A 14978-nucleotide genomic window follows, 5' to 3' on the forward strand; every position below is an offset into this window, starting at 1 on the left:
GTACAGTGCTCTGCACACAGTAAGCGCTCAATAAATACGATTGAATGAATGAATCAAATTCAGAACAAACATTAAATACTATTAGAAAAGCTATTGGTTGCATATATCAAATAAAAACTCCTCACCATTGGCTTTAAAGCACTCCATCACTTTGCTCCCTCCTACTTCACCTCGCTATTCTACTACAACCCAGCCCGCCCACTTTGCTCCCCTAATGGTAACCTCACTGTGCCTTGATTCACTCATTCAATTGCATTTATTGAGCGCTTACTGTGGTCAGAGCACTGTACTAAGCGCTTGGGAAGTACAAATCGGCAACATCTAGAGACGGTCCCTACCCAACAACGGACTCACAGTCTAGAAGGGGGAGACAGACAACAAAACATGTGGACAGGTGTCAAGTCGTCAGAACAAACAGAATTAAAGCTAAATCTCAATAAATCTCAATAAATAAGCGAGATCTCACCTACCTCGCCACCAGCCTCTCCACCACATCCTGCCTCTGGCCTGAAACACCCTCTGTCCTCAAGTCTGACAGACTATTACTCTCCCCTTCTTCAAAGCCTTATTGAAGGCACATCTTGAGAAGCAGCGTGGCTCAGTGGAAAGAGCCCGGGCTTTGGAGTCAGAGGTCATGGGTTCAAATCCAAACTCTGCCAATTATCGGCTGTGTGACTTTGGGCAAGTCACTTTACTTCTCTGGGCCTCAGTTCCCTCATCTGTAAGATGGGGATTAAGACTGTGAGCCCCCCGTGGGACAACGTGATCACCTTGTAGACTTCTAGACTGTGAGCCCACTGTTGGGTAGGGACTGTCTCTATATGTTGCCAACTTGTACTTCCCAAGCGCTTAGTATAGTGCTCTGCACAAAGTAAGCGCTCAATAAATACGATTGATTGATTGATTGTCTCTATATGTTGCCAACTTGTACTTCCCAAGCGCTTAGTACAGTGCTCTGCACACAGTAAGTGCTCAATAAATACGATTGATTGATTGATTGATTGTAACCTCCCCAGTGCTTAGAACAGTGCTTTGCACATAGTAAATGCTTAACAAATGCCATCATTATTATTATTATTATCTTCTCCAGGAGGCCTTCCCAAAGCCACCCCTTTCCTCTTCTCTCATTCCCTTCCGCATCTCCGTGACTTGCTCCCTTTGTTCTTCCCCCATCCCAGCCCCACAGCACTTATGTACATATCTGTAATTTATTTATATTAAAGTCTGTCTCCCCACCTCTAGACCGTAAGCTCACTGTGGGCAGGGAATGTGTCTTTCTATTGTTGAATGGTACTCTCCCAAGTGCTTAGTACAGTACTCTGCACACAGTAAGCGTTCAAGAAATACAACTGAAGGAATGAATAAATCTCTGTGCATTAATCCACTTGCTGGTTCCTGTATTTTCATATGTGTCTTTCAGGAGTTCCTGAAAGAGATACCAAAGCATTCAGGATTCACAAGTGATGACCTTTTTGAAATCTGGAGTAAAATCTACGATCCTTTATTTTGTGAGGTATGAAAACAAACAAAAGGAGAATAATATCCCGTAATCTGATTTTGTGAAATATGCTTAAAGAATTCACAAGTGTGTGTGTATGTGCATATGTATGGGGGGGAGTGTGTTTCTTCTTATATTGTTACATCTTTCTTTGCTATGGAATCATTTTTTGTTCAACTTTGGAAATCCTTTTCTGTTATTAATATTCTCAACCTTTAGAAAATTGCAAGTGAAATTGCTTTTCTTCTACAGTCCCTGTGTGCTCCTGGCCACGATTTTAATTTAAAAAATAGATTCCTCTCTTCAGAAATTAAAAAAAAATATTTGAATTTTGCGAACGTAAGTAAACAAACCAAATATAGGAATCCATCTGCATTGGCTTATCAGCAGAGACTCTCCCCAGTTTTATGTTGTGAATATAAAAATATCCATTTACATGGGATGAAATACTGTTATTTTGTTTAGATTGCATTTTCTTCACTTTATGTAGAGTTCCCAGCCATTTTCCTCTCTGCATTTTTTTTTCCTCATTCATGGTGCTCTACGTTATGGACAGGAAGGATACTACATTACCCTCTCAATCAATATGTTAAGTTTGACAATTTAATGAAGTTTCTACCCTCACCTCCTTTCTTTTAAAATGCTTTAAAAATTGCTATGGAAATAATTTAGCTTTACAGCAGTTTCTCAGAAACAGACAGCAGAGTTGGAGATGCTCAGTAAAGTACCTAGTCCCTCGGGTAAACTAATTTTCTAATACTGTATTGCCACTGTCATCATCATCAGTTTATAATGATTGTATGCCCATAGGAACAGGAGACTATGGTTTTCCTTACCATAAATTTCCTCAGATTTCCCCCACCGGGTTTTTGTCTTGCTTCCTTCTCACTGATTGAGCAGTTAAACAGCATGGTTATGTTACGGGAAATCAATCAATCAATCAATCGTATTTATTGAGTGCTTACTGTGTGCAGAGCACTGTACTAAACGCTTGGGAAGTACAAGTTATTGACCCCCTTTGATTTGATTGCTCTGAAGATCATGGAACTGTGATTATCAATTTGGTCTTCAGGGTCTAGGGATATGAGCATGGGCCTGTTTGCACCTGCCTTGCTGTGTGACCTTGGGCAAGTCACTTAATCTATGGGCCTCAGTTTCCTCATCTGAAGAATGGGGATAATAATCTTTGCCTTCTCCTTCCTCACAGTGTTCTTGTGAGGTTAAATTAAATAACTGATGTGAAAACACGTTAGAAAAATAAAAGTGCTATTTAGAAAAAAGATAGTATTATTACACTGACTCTTTCCATTGGGCTCTTGCGTGGCTCAGTGGAAAGAGCCTGGGCTTTGGAGTCAGAGGTCATGGATTCAAATCCCAGTTCCATCGCTTGTCAACTGTGTGACTTTGGGCAAGTCACTTCACTTCTCTGGGCCTCAGTTACCTCATCTGTGAAATGGGGATGAAGACTGAGCCCCCCCGTGGGACAACCTGATCACCTTGTAACCTCCCCAGCACTTAGAACAGTGCTTTGCACATAGAAAACGCTTAATAAATGCCATCATTGTTGTTGTTGTTATTGTTATTAAAGTCTGGGGGAATCACTGCTCTTCGTTGAAATGTGGAATACCACATTCCAGGCAACAGGGAAATACCTTTTAAGACAGGTTCCCAAGGGCTCCGTAGAGGCTCCTGTCCTTGGCCATCCAATCCATCAGCGGTATTTATTGAGCGCCTCTGATCTGGAGGATTGGCAGGGATGGCAGAGGGGAGTTCCAACCAAGGGAGATAAGAGAGTCAGGCAGGCTCTTCATTTGGACTAAAACATTTTTTTTTAACACCACTCAGTCCCAATTTGAAACAGCTGATTTACTTCCAAATTCTGAATCCACAGTTACTCAGCTTTGACTCTTTCCTAGAACATTTTCAAGTCTTCCAGCAAAAAGTGAGGTTGATTACTAGTCTGATTTTCCCTTTGCATGCACAACCTATTTATCATTGAAATATGCAACATAAATTCCATGACTTTAGCGAAGTCAAATGCGCTGCAGGAACAGAAAAACTAGTGTGAGCGCATTTCTCAACTAAAAATCTTCTCACTAAAATGTAAAAGGCTCAGCATATGTTTTCTACTTTTAAGGTCACGGAGATTTGAGTCCAAGAGAGTTTCCTTTCGCAATGAGGCAAGATAAATGGAGATAACAGAAATGAGAGAAAAGAAAAGGAAAATTTATAAAGGAAGGGCAATCAACATGCTTTCTGCTTCTCTTTTGCTATAGAGTACTCACAACTTTACTTTACCCACCTGGGCCACTGAGGACACTATGACTAAGTTGAGAGAACTGTCAGAGTTGTCCCTAATGTCAACCTTTGGAATTCACAAGCAAAAAGAAAAATCTCGACTTCAGGGAGGTAAGTTAAAAAGAGGTGGTGCAGAAAAGGAAGGCACCGGTGTTAATTACAGCATTTTATGCAACAGTATTTATCCAGCTTTTTCAGAATCCTGCAGGGTGAATTTGGCAAAACAGTAGAAGAGTGAACTAGTGGCTCTAATGAAAAATCTAATTTTTCTCCCCGTGGGCTGTTCATAAGCTGAAAGTTTGATCTGGCTAAACAAGATAGGTCAGGTTTGTCTGCCATAGCTTCTGAAACTGTAACATGACTTTACAAGCTGGCTGAGAAGACATGGTCCTTTTAGCAATCGATACAAAAGGAATTCAAGTAAACTGCAGCAGGATCCCCACTCTGTATTTACTAGCCTTACCAAAGCAAAACTGCTAGAAGGTCCTCGTCGATCATACCAGAGTTGATGGCCCCTTGACCATCAACAACGGAATGAAGTGCGTAACCGGTATAGTTTTTTTTTCAAGCCATATGCAAGTCTACTACAAAAAATCTGAAAGCTGGTTTGAGATTGTGCTTCCAGACTTCTGGAAAACACAGCTCAATATGCAAGATGTTGAAAATGGGCTGGGCTGTAGGGTGATGCGGAGGCCCTCAAAAAGGCAAGTAGGAGAAGATTTGCGTTAGGTTGTGGACCAGTTTGCTGAGGAAGAGCCTTAGGCATTGACAAGAAATTGAAAGAAAATTGTGTAGCCTGCCCCGGGGTCGTGCTACACAAAACCGGCTCTTAATCATATTTATTGATTTACAATTTACATATTTACAATAAATAAGATTGATTGATTGATTGAGTGCTTACTGTGTGCAGAACACTGTACTAAGCGCTTGGGTAGTACAAGTTGGCAACATATAGAGACAGTCCCTACCCAACAACGGGCTCACATAACCAAATGCTTCTACCGAGGCTGTCCAGTAATGAACTGATTTCAGAAAGAGCAACATATCCTTCAAGGAGCTAGCAGCCAGGAGGTGGTGACTACGAGGCATCAATAATAATAACAATGATAGTATTTTTTAAGTGCTTACTATGTGCCAAGCACTGTTCTAAGCTCTGGGAGAGATACAAGGTTATCAGGTTGTCCCAGGTGGGGCTCACAGTCTTCATCCCCATTTTCCAGATGAGAATGAAGGTGTTTACAATGGTCAATAACTTCCTTGCACCTGTGAAATGTGATCCTCTCAGGTGTCCCACCTACACCCTTGAGAAACTTCATCATCATCATCATCATCAATCGCATTTATTGAGCGCTTACTATGTGCAGAGCACTGTACTAAGCGCTTGGGAAGTACAAATTGGCAACATATAGAGACGGTCCCTACCCAACAGTGGGCTCACAGTCTAAAAAACAGTGGGCTCATCAGTGTTACCTAAGAACCAAACGGGCAACCCTAAATGGCAAGGTAAAATGAACACCAGATGCCTGGCAAACAGCCTCTCAGCACTGAAATAATGCTTTCTACAACTCGGCTGTGCTGGACGTGGATGAGAACAGAATACTTAAACGCCGTAAAGCCCACGACAAGGAGTAGAGGCTAAAGAAAGGCCAACAGGATGTTCTGAAGCACAACTTTAGTAGTCAGTGATGTGACAGTGGAATACTAGGGAAAAGGCGGACAGGGACCCGATATGGAATCGGGTAATGATGATGACATTTGTTAAGCGCTTACTACGTGCCAAGTACTGTTCTAAGCGCTGGGAAGGATGCAAGGTGATCAGGTTGTCCCACGTGGGGCTCACAGTCTTAATCCCCATTTTTCAGATGAGGTAACAGGCACAGAGAAGCTAAGTGACTTGCCCAAAGTCTCACAGCTGACAAATGGTGGGGCTGGAATTTGAACCCATGACCTCTGACTCCCAAGCCCGGGCTCTTTCCACTGAGCCATGCTGCTTCTCCAAGTAGAAAGATATGGCTCAGTTTATATGGAAACGTTTAGCAGCCTACAAGGTAAAGAGGTGGAACAACCAGCAACAGAGCATTAAAACAATGGCTAGTGTTAAAAGGAAAAAGGTCACCCAAGGAGAAGACAGCTCCACCAAACAGTTACTTTGCACACAAAAGGACAATGATTCCTTTATATAGCAGGCAGTAATACTGTGAGGCCTTAATAATCATTTATCAGTCTCAATAATGACAGTATACTGTTAAACCTGCTTTCCTAAAGGACACATTCAAGTCTAAAGTAGTAACTTCAGTGCAACCACAGGAAATATATATATATCTATATATAGATATATATACATATCTTGTTTTCTATAGTGATCCTTCCCTGAGCCCCCTTTTTCCTCTCCTCCTCCCCATCCCCCCACCCTACCTCCTTCCCCTCCCCACAGCACCTGTATATACGTTTGTACAGATTTATCACTTTTACTTGTACATATTTACCATTCTATTTATTTTGTTAATGATGTGCATTTAGCTTTAATTCTATTTCACTCAATCGTATTTATTGAGCGCTTACTGTGTGCAGAGCACTGTACTAAGCGCATGGGAAGTACAAGTTGGCAACATATAGAGACGGTCCCTACCCAACAGTGGGCTCACAGTCTATTTGTTCTGACGACTTGACACCTGTCTACATGTTTTGTTTTGTTGTCCGTCTCCCCCTTCTAGCCTGTGAGCCGTTGTTGAGTAGGGACCGTCTCTAGATGCTGCCGACTTGTACTTCCCAAGCGCTTAGTACAGTGCTCTGCACACAGTAAGCGCTCAATAAATATGATTGAATGAATGAATATTCAGGGAAAACACCAGTGATGGTGAAACCCACTTTGGGTGCATATGTGACAGAAGAAATCAATACAGAGCCCAAATAATAATAATAATGATGATGGCATTTGTTAAGCACTTACTGTGTGCAAAGCACTGTTCTAAGTGCTGGAGGGGATACAAGATGATCAGGTTGTCCCACGTGGGGCTCACAGTCAATCCCCATTTTACAGATGAGGTAACAGGCTCAGAGAAGTTAAGTGATTTGCCCAAGGTCACACAGCAGACATGAGGTGGAGCCGGGACTTGAACCCATGACCTCTGACTCCAAAGCCTGTGCTCTTTCCACTGAGCCACGAACCACCCTGCCCCTTCTTAATCTGTCTTGTTCCTTGTTTGTAGTACCTGATGCTATTTTCACTTTTACCTTTTCCCAAAATCATTAGAAAGTTTCTGCTTTATTTAAAAAAAAATAATAATAATAATGGCATTTATTAAGCACTTACTATGTGCAAAGCACTGTTCTAGGAGCTGGGGAGGTTACAAAGGTGATCAGGTTGTCCCAAGGGGGCTCACAGTCTCAAACCCCATTTTACAGATGAGGTAACAGATGAAGTGAAGTGACTTGCCCACAGTCACACAGCTGACAAGTGGCAGAGCAGGAATTTGAACCCAAGACCACCAAAGTCCGTGCTCTTTCCATTGAACCATGCTGCTTCCCTACTCTGTTCTTGATTTAAATGTCCCATGCTGGCCCATCTGGCAGTGTAGTGGCTAGAGCACAGGTCATGGGTTCTAATAATCCCATCTCTGCCACTTGCCTGCTGTGTGTCCTTGGGCCACTCACTTCACTGAGCCTCAATTACCTCATCTGTAAAATGAGGATTGAAACTGTGAGCTCCACAAGGGACAGGGACTGTGTCCAACCTGATTTGCTTGTATCCAACCCAGCGCTTAGTTGAGAAGCAGCGTGGCTCAGTGGAAAGAGCCCGGGCTTTGGAGTCAGAGGTCATGGGTTCAAATCCCAGCTCCACCAACTGTCAGCTGTGTGGCTCTGGGCAAGTCACTTAACTTCTCTGGGCCTCAGTTACCTCATCTGTAAAATGGGGATTAAGATTGTGAGCCCCCCAAGGGACAACCTGATCACCTTGTAAGCTCCCCAGCGCTTAGAACAGTGCTTTGCACATAGTAAGCGCTTAATAAATGCCATTATTATTATTATAGTGCCTGGAACATGCTAAGCACTTAAATACCATAATTATTAATTGATGAGACGCAGCATGGCCTAGTGGCTAGAACACAGGCTTGGGAGTCACAGACCTGAGTTCTAATTGTGACTCCACAATTTCTCTGCTGTGTGACCTTGGGCAACTCATTTGACTTCTCTGTGCCTCAGTTACTTCATTTTTAATGGGGATTAAGATTGCGAGCCCCACGTTGGATATGGACTGTAACTAACCCGATTAGCTTGTATCTTCCCCAACATGTAGTTCAGTGCCTGGCACATAGCAAACACTTATGTCATTTTTTTAAAAAGTGACTCCCTGCTGAAAACTGGAGCAGTGTCTGAGGTGTTCCTTTACTGTGTCCTATAGTAAACACTTGTCTTTTTTTTTTAAAAAAAAAAGTGACTCCCAGCTGAAAACTGGAGCAGTGTCTGAGGCACTCCTTTTCTGTGTCCTATAGTAAACACTTATGTCATTTTTTTTTTTAAAGTGACTCCCAGCTAAAAACTGGAGCAGTGTCTGAGTCATTCCTTTACTGTGTCCTATAGTAAACACCTGTCAATTTTTTTTAAAGTGACTCCCAGCTGAAAACTGGAGCAGTGTCTGAGGCATTCCTTTACTGGGCCCTATAGTAAAAATTTATGTCATTTTCTTAAAAAAGTGACTCCCAGCTGAAAACTGGAGCAGTGTCTGAGGCACTCCTTTTCTGTGTCCTATAGTAAACACTTATGTCATTTTTTTTAAAAAAAAGTGACTCCCAGCTGAAAACTGGAGCAGTGTCTGAGGCATTCCTTTACTGTGTCCTATAGTAAACACTTGTCAATTTTTTTTAAAGTGACTCCCAGCTGAAAACTGGAGCAGTGTCTGAGGCATTCCTTTACTGTGCTCTATAGTAAAAACTTATGTCATTTTCTTAAAAAAAGTGACTCCCAGCTGAAAACTGGAGCAGTGTCTGAGACATTCCTTTACTGCGTCCTAAAAATATTCCCCCTGTCCTGTTTGCTATTTATAGCTCAATTTCAGTTCTCCAATCAATGGTATTTATTGATCACTTACTGTGTGCAGAGAACTGTACTAAGCGCTTCGGAGAGTACAACGCAACAGAGTTGGTAGACACTTTCGCTAGGGCGGTTGCAATGGTATCCTACAAATGGCCACTCTCCTATTCCCACTCACACTGCAGGCGTGTTGCTTTAAGCATAGCTTCAATATCAGGAGATCGGCTTCAACATTAATAGACTAACTTCATTGTTTGTGGTCCTCTCTTGCCATCATCAATCGTATTTATTGAGCGCTTACTATGTGCAGAGCAGAGCCAACTGACCTGGAGTATAGCTCATATACAGAGAAGCAGCATAGCTCAGTGGAAAGAGCACGGCTTGGGAATCAGAGGTCATGGGTTCTAATCCTGACTCCGCCACTTGTCAGTTTAGAGACTTTGGGCAAATCACTTAAACTCTCTGGGCCTCAGTTACCTCAGCTGTAAAATAGGGATTAAGACTGAGTCCCATGTGGGACAACCTGATTACCTTGTACCCCCCAGCGCTTAGCAAATAGTAAAATGCCTAACAAATGCCATTATTATTATTATATGATGCAATGGAACTGCTTCAGTGGATGTGTGCAGAGAAATCAGGTCTCACAGTCATAGGGTAGATTGGACAGTACCACAGCTCTGGAGAATTTTAGTTTGGTATTGAGTTGAATACCACAATGCTGCCGCAGTCTAACAGCTTCCCAAAGGATGTCACGGCCTGTTGGATTGGATTTTCTAATACCTTGCCTACTGTTGCATCAGTCAGTATGCTGTCTTGCATTACAGAATTATGACTAATTAATTCTGTATTGCCAATATAGATAGGAAGCAGCATGGCTCAGTGGAAAAAGCCTGGGCTTTGGAGTCAAAGGTCATGAGTTGAAATCCCAGCTCTGCCAATTGTCAGCTGTGTTACTTTGGGCAAGTCACTTACTTCTCTGTGCCTCAGTTACCTCATCTGTAAAATGGGGATTAAAACTGTGGGCCCCCCGTGGGACAACCTGATCAACTTGTTACCTCCCCAGCACTTAGAACAGTGCTTTGCACATAGTAAGCACTTAATAAATGCCATTATTATTATTTGGTTGTTTGTACGGCCTCCCTGATACTGGTTGATATGTTGCTTCAATTTTCTCTAAATTTTTCATCAATGGTAATGCCTGACTGATCTGACCAAAGGGTTTGCTTTGTTTTGGGGAAGGATGTGTCTCAACTTGTATATATGGAAGTATATGTTGACAACTTGTACTTCCCAAGCGCTTAGTACAGTGCTCTGCACACAGTAAGTGCTCAATAAATACGATTGAATGAATGGGCAGAGAGATCAGAACAGAGCAATTCTTTGGTCTAAACGAAAGAGCAGGGACCTGAGGGCTAGGAAAGCCACTCTCCAGTCCCAATCCTGCCACAGGCCTGCTTACTGATCTTATACAAGTCACAACCTCTGTCTCAGTTTCTGCATCTGAAAAACAAGAATTCAGTACCTCTAGATGTTGCCAACTTATACTTCCCAGGCACTTAGTACAGTGCTCTGCACACAGTAAGCACTCAATAAATGCGACTGAATTAATTAATACCTGTTCTTTCTACCTCCTGGACTGCGACCTGTATGTAGATCAAGTATTATATCCAACCAGATTATCTTGTAACCCTGTGCTTAGTTAGCAATAGTGTCTTGGCAAAAAATACACACATACTGCCATTATTGTTCAGAAAACAGATTGTCCTGAAAAACACCCAAAATAAAGCAGGAGAGGAGACAAGGGCAAATACAAGCAGGAATCTAACAAGTATCATTTTATTATTTTTCTCAGGTATTTGCCACGGCTTCTTGATGGTCAGTGTTTAGAAGTGCAAAAGGGAAACAATTAATAGGGCTCCTGATGTTCATAAATCTCTTGAGCTGTATACTAAAACCTTACCCTAACAGAACAATGCCTGCTGAAGCATAGATGGTCCCTTAATTGTGAATTCACAGAAAAATATTCAGCTAACGACTGGTCATATCTCTGAATCTATTTGTTCTCGGACTCCTTTGAGTCCGAACCCTCGGTTAATTTTTTTGATTAATCTCCCTCATTTTTCACATTTTCATTAAGGCGTCCTGGTGAATGACATCCTCACACATATCAAGAGTACCACAGAACCCTCCAACCAGAGAAAACTTGTCATCTATTCTGCAGTGAGTAATTTTGCTTTCCTCGGGAGTTGGGTAAATCTGATCACCAGAAACAAAAGACACCAGGTTTTATAACTCACTAGGTGAAACCACTGAAGCATTCATGAACATTTTGGGGAGGGGCAAGGAAATTCTGTCAGTCTCTTCTGCATTTCTTTTTCAATTTCTACTGGTTTTCCCTATTGTTCCTATTTCCCACTCCCTTCACCTCCTCAACCTGCCCCAATCTCCTAAGAAACCAGTCCATTCAAGGGGCCTGTGAACTTCCCTATCCCAGGACACGGGGCACTTACCCACTCTGCACTCCAAAGGAAAACAGTAGTTCTAAACAGTGATGAACGGAAGTCGGAAAGGGCCAGAACTGGTTCCAATAGAAGAAAAAGTCCCTGAACTTTCCAGAATGAAACCACGCCTTGCAATCACCATCCACAAAATGGCTCTCCCTGGCCTCTTCCAGCCAGCTGAGATTAATTAAATCAGGCACAAACACGGGGAATGTAGGCCCCACCCTCCCATTACCAATCCTTCATCAATAAGCTAATGGGGCTAAGAGTCTGAGCGGGAGAGAGGAAGGGCTTTCTGTGTCAGGCCACAGCTGATAATAATAATCGTGGCATTTGTTAAGCAATTATTATATGCAAAGCCCTGTTCTAAGTGCTGGGGAGGATACGAGGTCATCAGGTTGTCCCACGTGGGGCTCACAGTCTTAAGAAGTTAAGTCACACAGCTGGCAAGCGGCAGAGTTGGAATTTAGCCCACTGTTGGGTAGGGACCGTCTCTATACGTTGCCAACTTATACTTCCCAAGTGCTTAGTACAGTGCTTTGCACACTGTAAGTGCTCAATAAATATGATTGATTGATTGATTTGAACCCAAGACCTCTGACTCCCAACCCCGGACTCTTTCCACTGAGCCACAGTGCTTCTCTAAGCTGATGAAGCTCAGCCTAGTCAGCTCTCTCCCAGGAATGAATTTTAGGAACAAGAGGAGATCCTCTTCTAGACTGTGAGCCCACTGTTGGGTAGGGACCGTCTCTATATGTTGCCTACTTGTACTTCCCAAGCGCTTAGTACAGTGCTCTGCACACAGTAAGTGCTCAATAAATCATTGAATGAATGAATCCTCCTCCATCTCTTCTCTTCCTGCAGATTTGGGTGCTCTTTCCTCCTCTCTCTGACTTCTAGACTGTGAGCCCACTGTTGGGTAGGGACCGTCTCTATATGTTGCCAACTTGTACTTCCCAAGCGCTTAGTACAGTGCTCTGCACACAGTAAGTGCTCAATAAATACGATTGGAAAGAGCACGGGCTTGAGGGTCAGAGGTTGTGGGTTAGAATCCTGTCTCTGCCACTTGTCAGCTGTGTGACTTTGGGCAAGTCACTTCACTTCTCTGGGCCTCAGTTACCTCACCTGTAAAATGGGGATTAAGACTGTGGGCCCCACGTGGAACAACCTGATTACCTTGTATCTACCCCAGGGCTTAGAACAGTGCTTAGCACATAGTAAGCACTTAATAGATACCATTATTATTATTATTATTATTATTATTAATGAAGGGGCAGATAGGTGAAAGAATGGATGTTCAGGTAGGTCACAGACTTGAAGGGTAAATTGGGGATTGTCCAGTTTGGCTAGCGGTAGATTGCATAGGTGGGTTTTTCTGAATTTGAGAATCATTCATTAAAATTTATAATATTTCTATTTTGGAAATAACCTCATTTTGAAGTTTTGCCCAGTGGCATGTTTAATGAAAATTTGCTGGCCTATTTGGAGGATGTAATATGAACCTGGATAATAATAATAATAATAATGACTATGGTATTTGTTAAGCACTTACTATGTGACAAGCACTGTTCTAAGCGCCGGGGTAAATACAAGTTAATCAGGTTGTCCCACGGGGGGGCTCACAGTTTCAATCCCCATTTTACGGATGAGGTAACTGAGGCCCGAGAAGTGTAGTGACTTGCCCAAGGTCACACAGCAGACAAGTGGCAGAACCGGAATTAGAACCCACGACCTCTGACTGCCAAGCCCGGGGTCTTGCCACTAGGCCATGCCGGTGTGAGGGAAGTTCTAGACATTTTTCCTCAGGAAAAAAAAAAGAATATCACATAAACTCTTTCATCAGTGGGCTTTCATAATGGTCAGTGATGAATTTGAAGAGTGAAAAACTCGATTTTGGATTTTTCAGCATGACACGACCATTGCTGGCCTCCAGTTTGCACTTGACGTTTTTAATGGAAACCTCCCTCCCTATGCCGCCTGCCACCTCTTTGAAGTATATCTCGAAAACGGGTAAGTACCTTCCGCTGTTTGTTTCCAAAGTCCATGTCATGAGGGCCTAAGAATTTTTGTTTACAAAGTCTCAATCATGACACTTCCATGATGTGTAATCAAAGTGCATTACATCTAAGGTGTAAGATTAATTCCACCAATTCCTTGACAGGTAATAAAAATGAATAAAGGGAATGAAAGGGAGAATTGAAGACGGGCATGGCCTCCTCTGAAGCTGTGCAATTCCACTGAGACCAAAGAAGGACAAAAAAGACAGTATGGTTAAATAGGTAGTCAGAAAGTCTGGATTTAAGTCTCAGCTCAGCCCTGGCTTGCTACACAATTGTGGACGAACTGTTTATTCTATCTGGACCTCACATTCTCATTTGGATAATAATAATGATGGCATTTATTAGGCGCTTACTATGTGCAAAGCACTGTTCTAAGCACGGGGGGAGGTTACAAGGTGATCAGGTTGTCCCACGGGGGGCTCACAGTCTTAATCCCCATTTATCAATCAGTCAATCGTATTTATTGAGCGCTTACTGTGTGCAGAGCACTATACTAAGTGCTTGGGAAGTACAAGTTGGCAACATATAGAGACGGTCCCTACCCAACAGTGGGTTCACAGTCTAGAAGACTCAGTTACAGATGAGGTAACTGAGGCCCAGAGAAGTTAAGTGACTTGCTCAAAGTCACCCGGCTGACAGTTGGCAGAACCGGGATTTGAACCCATGACCTCTGACTCCAAAGCCCTGGCTCTTTCCACTGAGCCACGCTGCTTCCTGCTGGATCCTGCTCCCTCCCCCAACTGGCCAGTAGCCCTGTTATCAGACTGTAGCCCTCTTTCTCCTTTGTCTTGTCACCTAGTGTTGAATCCTCCTAAATCTCAAGTTGTGCTGATTAGACGCAGCATTCCCAAGCGACAAAGCTATTCCTGTATCATCGCTATTAACCCAATATGAAATCTGCAGCGGGCTGGAGTCTCTTCCAAGAATTCAGAGGCACTTGGATGATACAGAAACTAATTTTTATCTTTTGTGTTCCACCACCCAGGGAGTACAACATTGAAATGTATTATCGGAACAGCTCTTGGAATGACCCTTTCCCGCTCACCCTGCCAGGCTGCACCCATAGCTGCCCGCTGACGAAGTTTGCCGAGCTGGTCTCCCCTGTGATAACACAACATTGGTCAGAGGAGTGTATGACCACAAGGGCTAACAAAGGTACCAAGAAATTTAGGGGCTAATTCCTTAACAAAGTACCTCAGCAGCAACAACGGGAACATCTGGGAAGCTTTAACCCATCTCCCATCTGTTGGGTTTTGGGGACGCCCAACCTCCTGCACCTCAGCTTTTTTTTTTTTTTATCCTACTCTACCCTCATTCATTTGCAACAAGTCTGGATCAGCGTTTAGACCAAGAAAATTTGAGAAAGTGACCAGTTCAGAATTTGGAATAAAAATAGCCGGAAAATGATCTGACGGAACTGTGCTAAGGGATCAGCGTGAGCTCTCTATGGTAGTACGAGTCTTTACGATTTTGAGGCCTCTTGGCAGCCACAGCAGAAGCCCACTCTGAAAAACTATGCCAGTGGTGGGCAAAATACAGTCGAGGGGTCCGTGGATTTTATCAGAAAAACATGTCATGTCATCATTGCCA

At 42.9% G+C, this 14978-nt stretch overlaps 2 protein-coding genes across 3 annotated transcripts in view; one reads left to right on the forward strand and one right to left on the reverse strand.

Annotated features, from left to right (window-relative positions):
- CPNE4 (copine 4) overlaps window positions 1–11411 on the reverse strand; it is a 526299-nt gene extending 514888 nt beyond the window's left edge. The window contains exon 1 of one of the 2 annotated variants that reach the window (XM_038762604.1): window positions 11338–11411. The gene's annotated coding sequence lies outside the window, so the exon portion shown is untranslated. The remainder of the gene's footprint in view (window positions 1–11337) is intronic. The other variant, XM_038762594.1, reaches the window with a different exon arrangement.
- ACP3 (acid phosphatase 3) overlaps window positions 1–14978 on the forward strand; it is a 55007-nt gene that overhangs the window by 30739 nt on the left and 9290 nt on the right. The window contains exons 7-11 of the mRNA XM_038762629.1: window positions 1421–1513; window positions 3775–3907; window positions 10965–11047; window positions 13235–13338; window positions 14374–14543. Coding sequence (XP_038618557.1) covers window positions 1421–1513; window positions 3775–3907; window positions 10965–11047; window positions 13235–13338; window positions 14374–14543 — 583 coding nt within the window. The remainder of the gene's footprint in view (window positions 1–1420; window positions 1514–3774; window positions 3908–10964; window positions 11048–13234; window positions 13339–14373; window positions 14544–14978) is intronic.

Source organism: Tachyglossus aculeatus, chromosome 2, assembly GCF_015852505.1.
Source record: "Tachyglossus aculeatus isolate mTacAcu1 chromosome 2, mTacAcu1.pri, whole genome shotgun sequence".
Classification (NCBI taxonomy): Eukaryota; Metazoa; Chordata; class Mammalia; order Monotremata; family Tachyglossidae; genus Tachyglossus; species Tachyglossus aculeatus.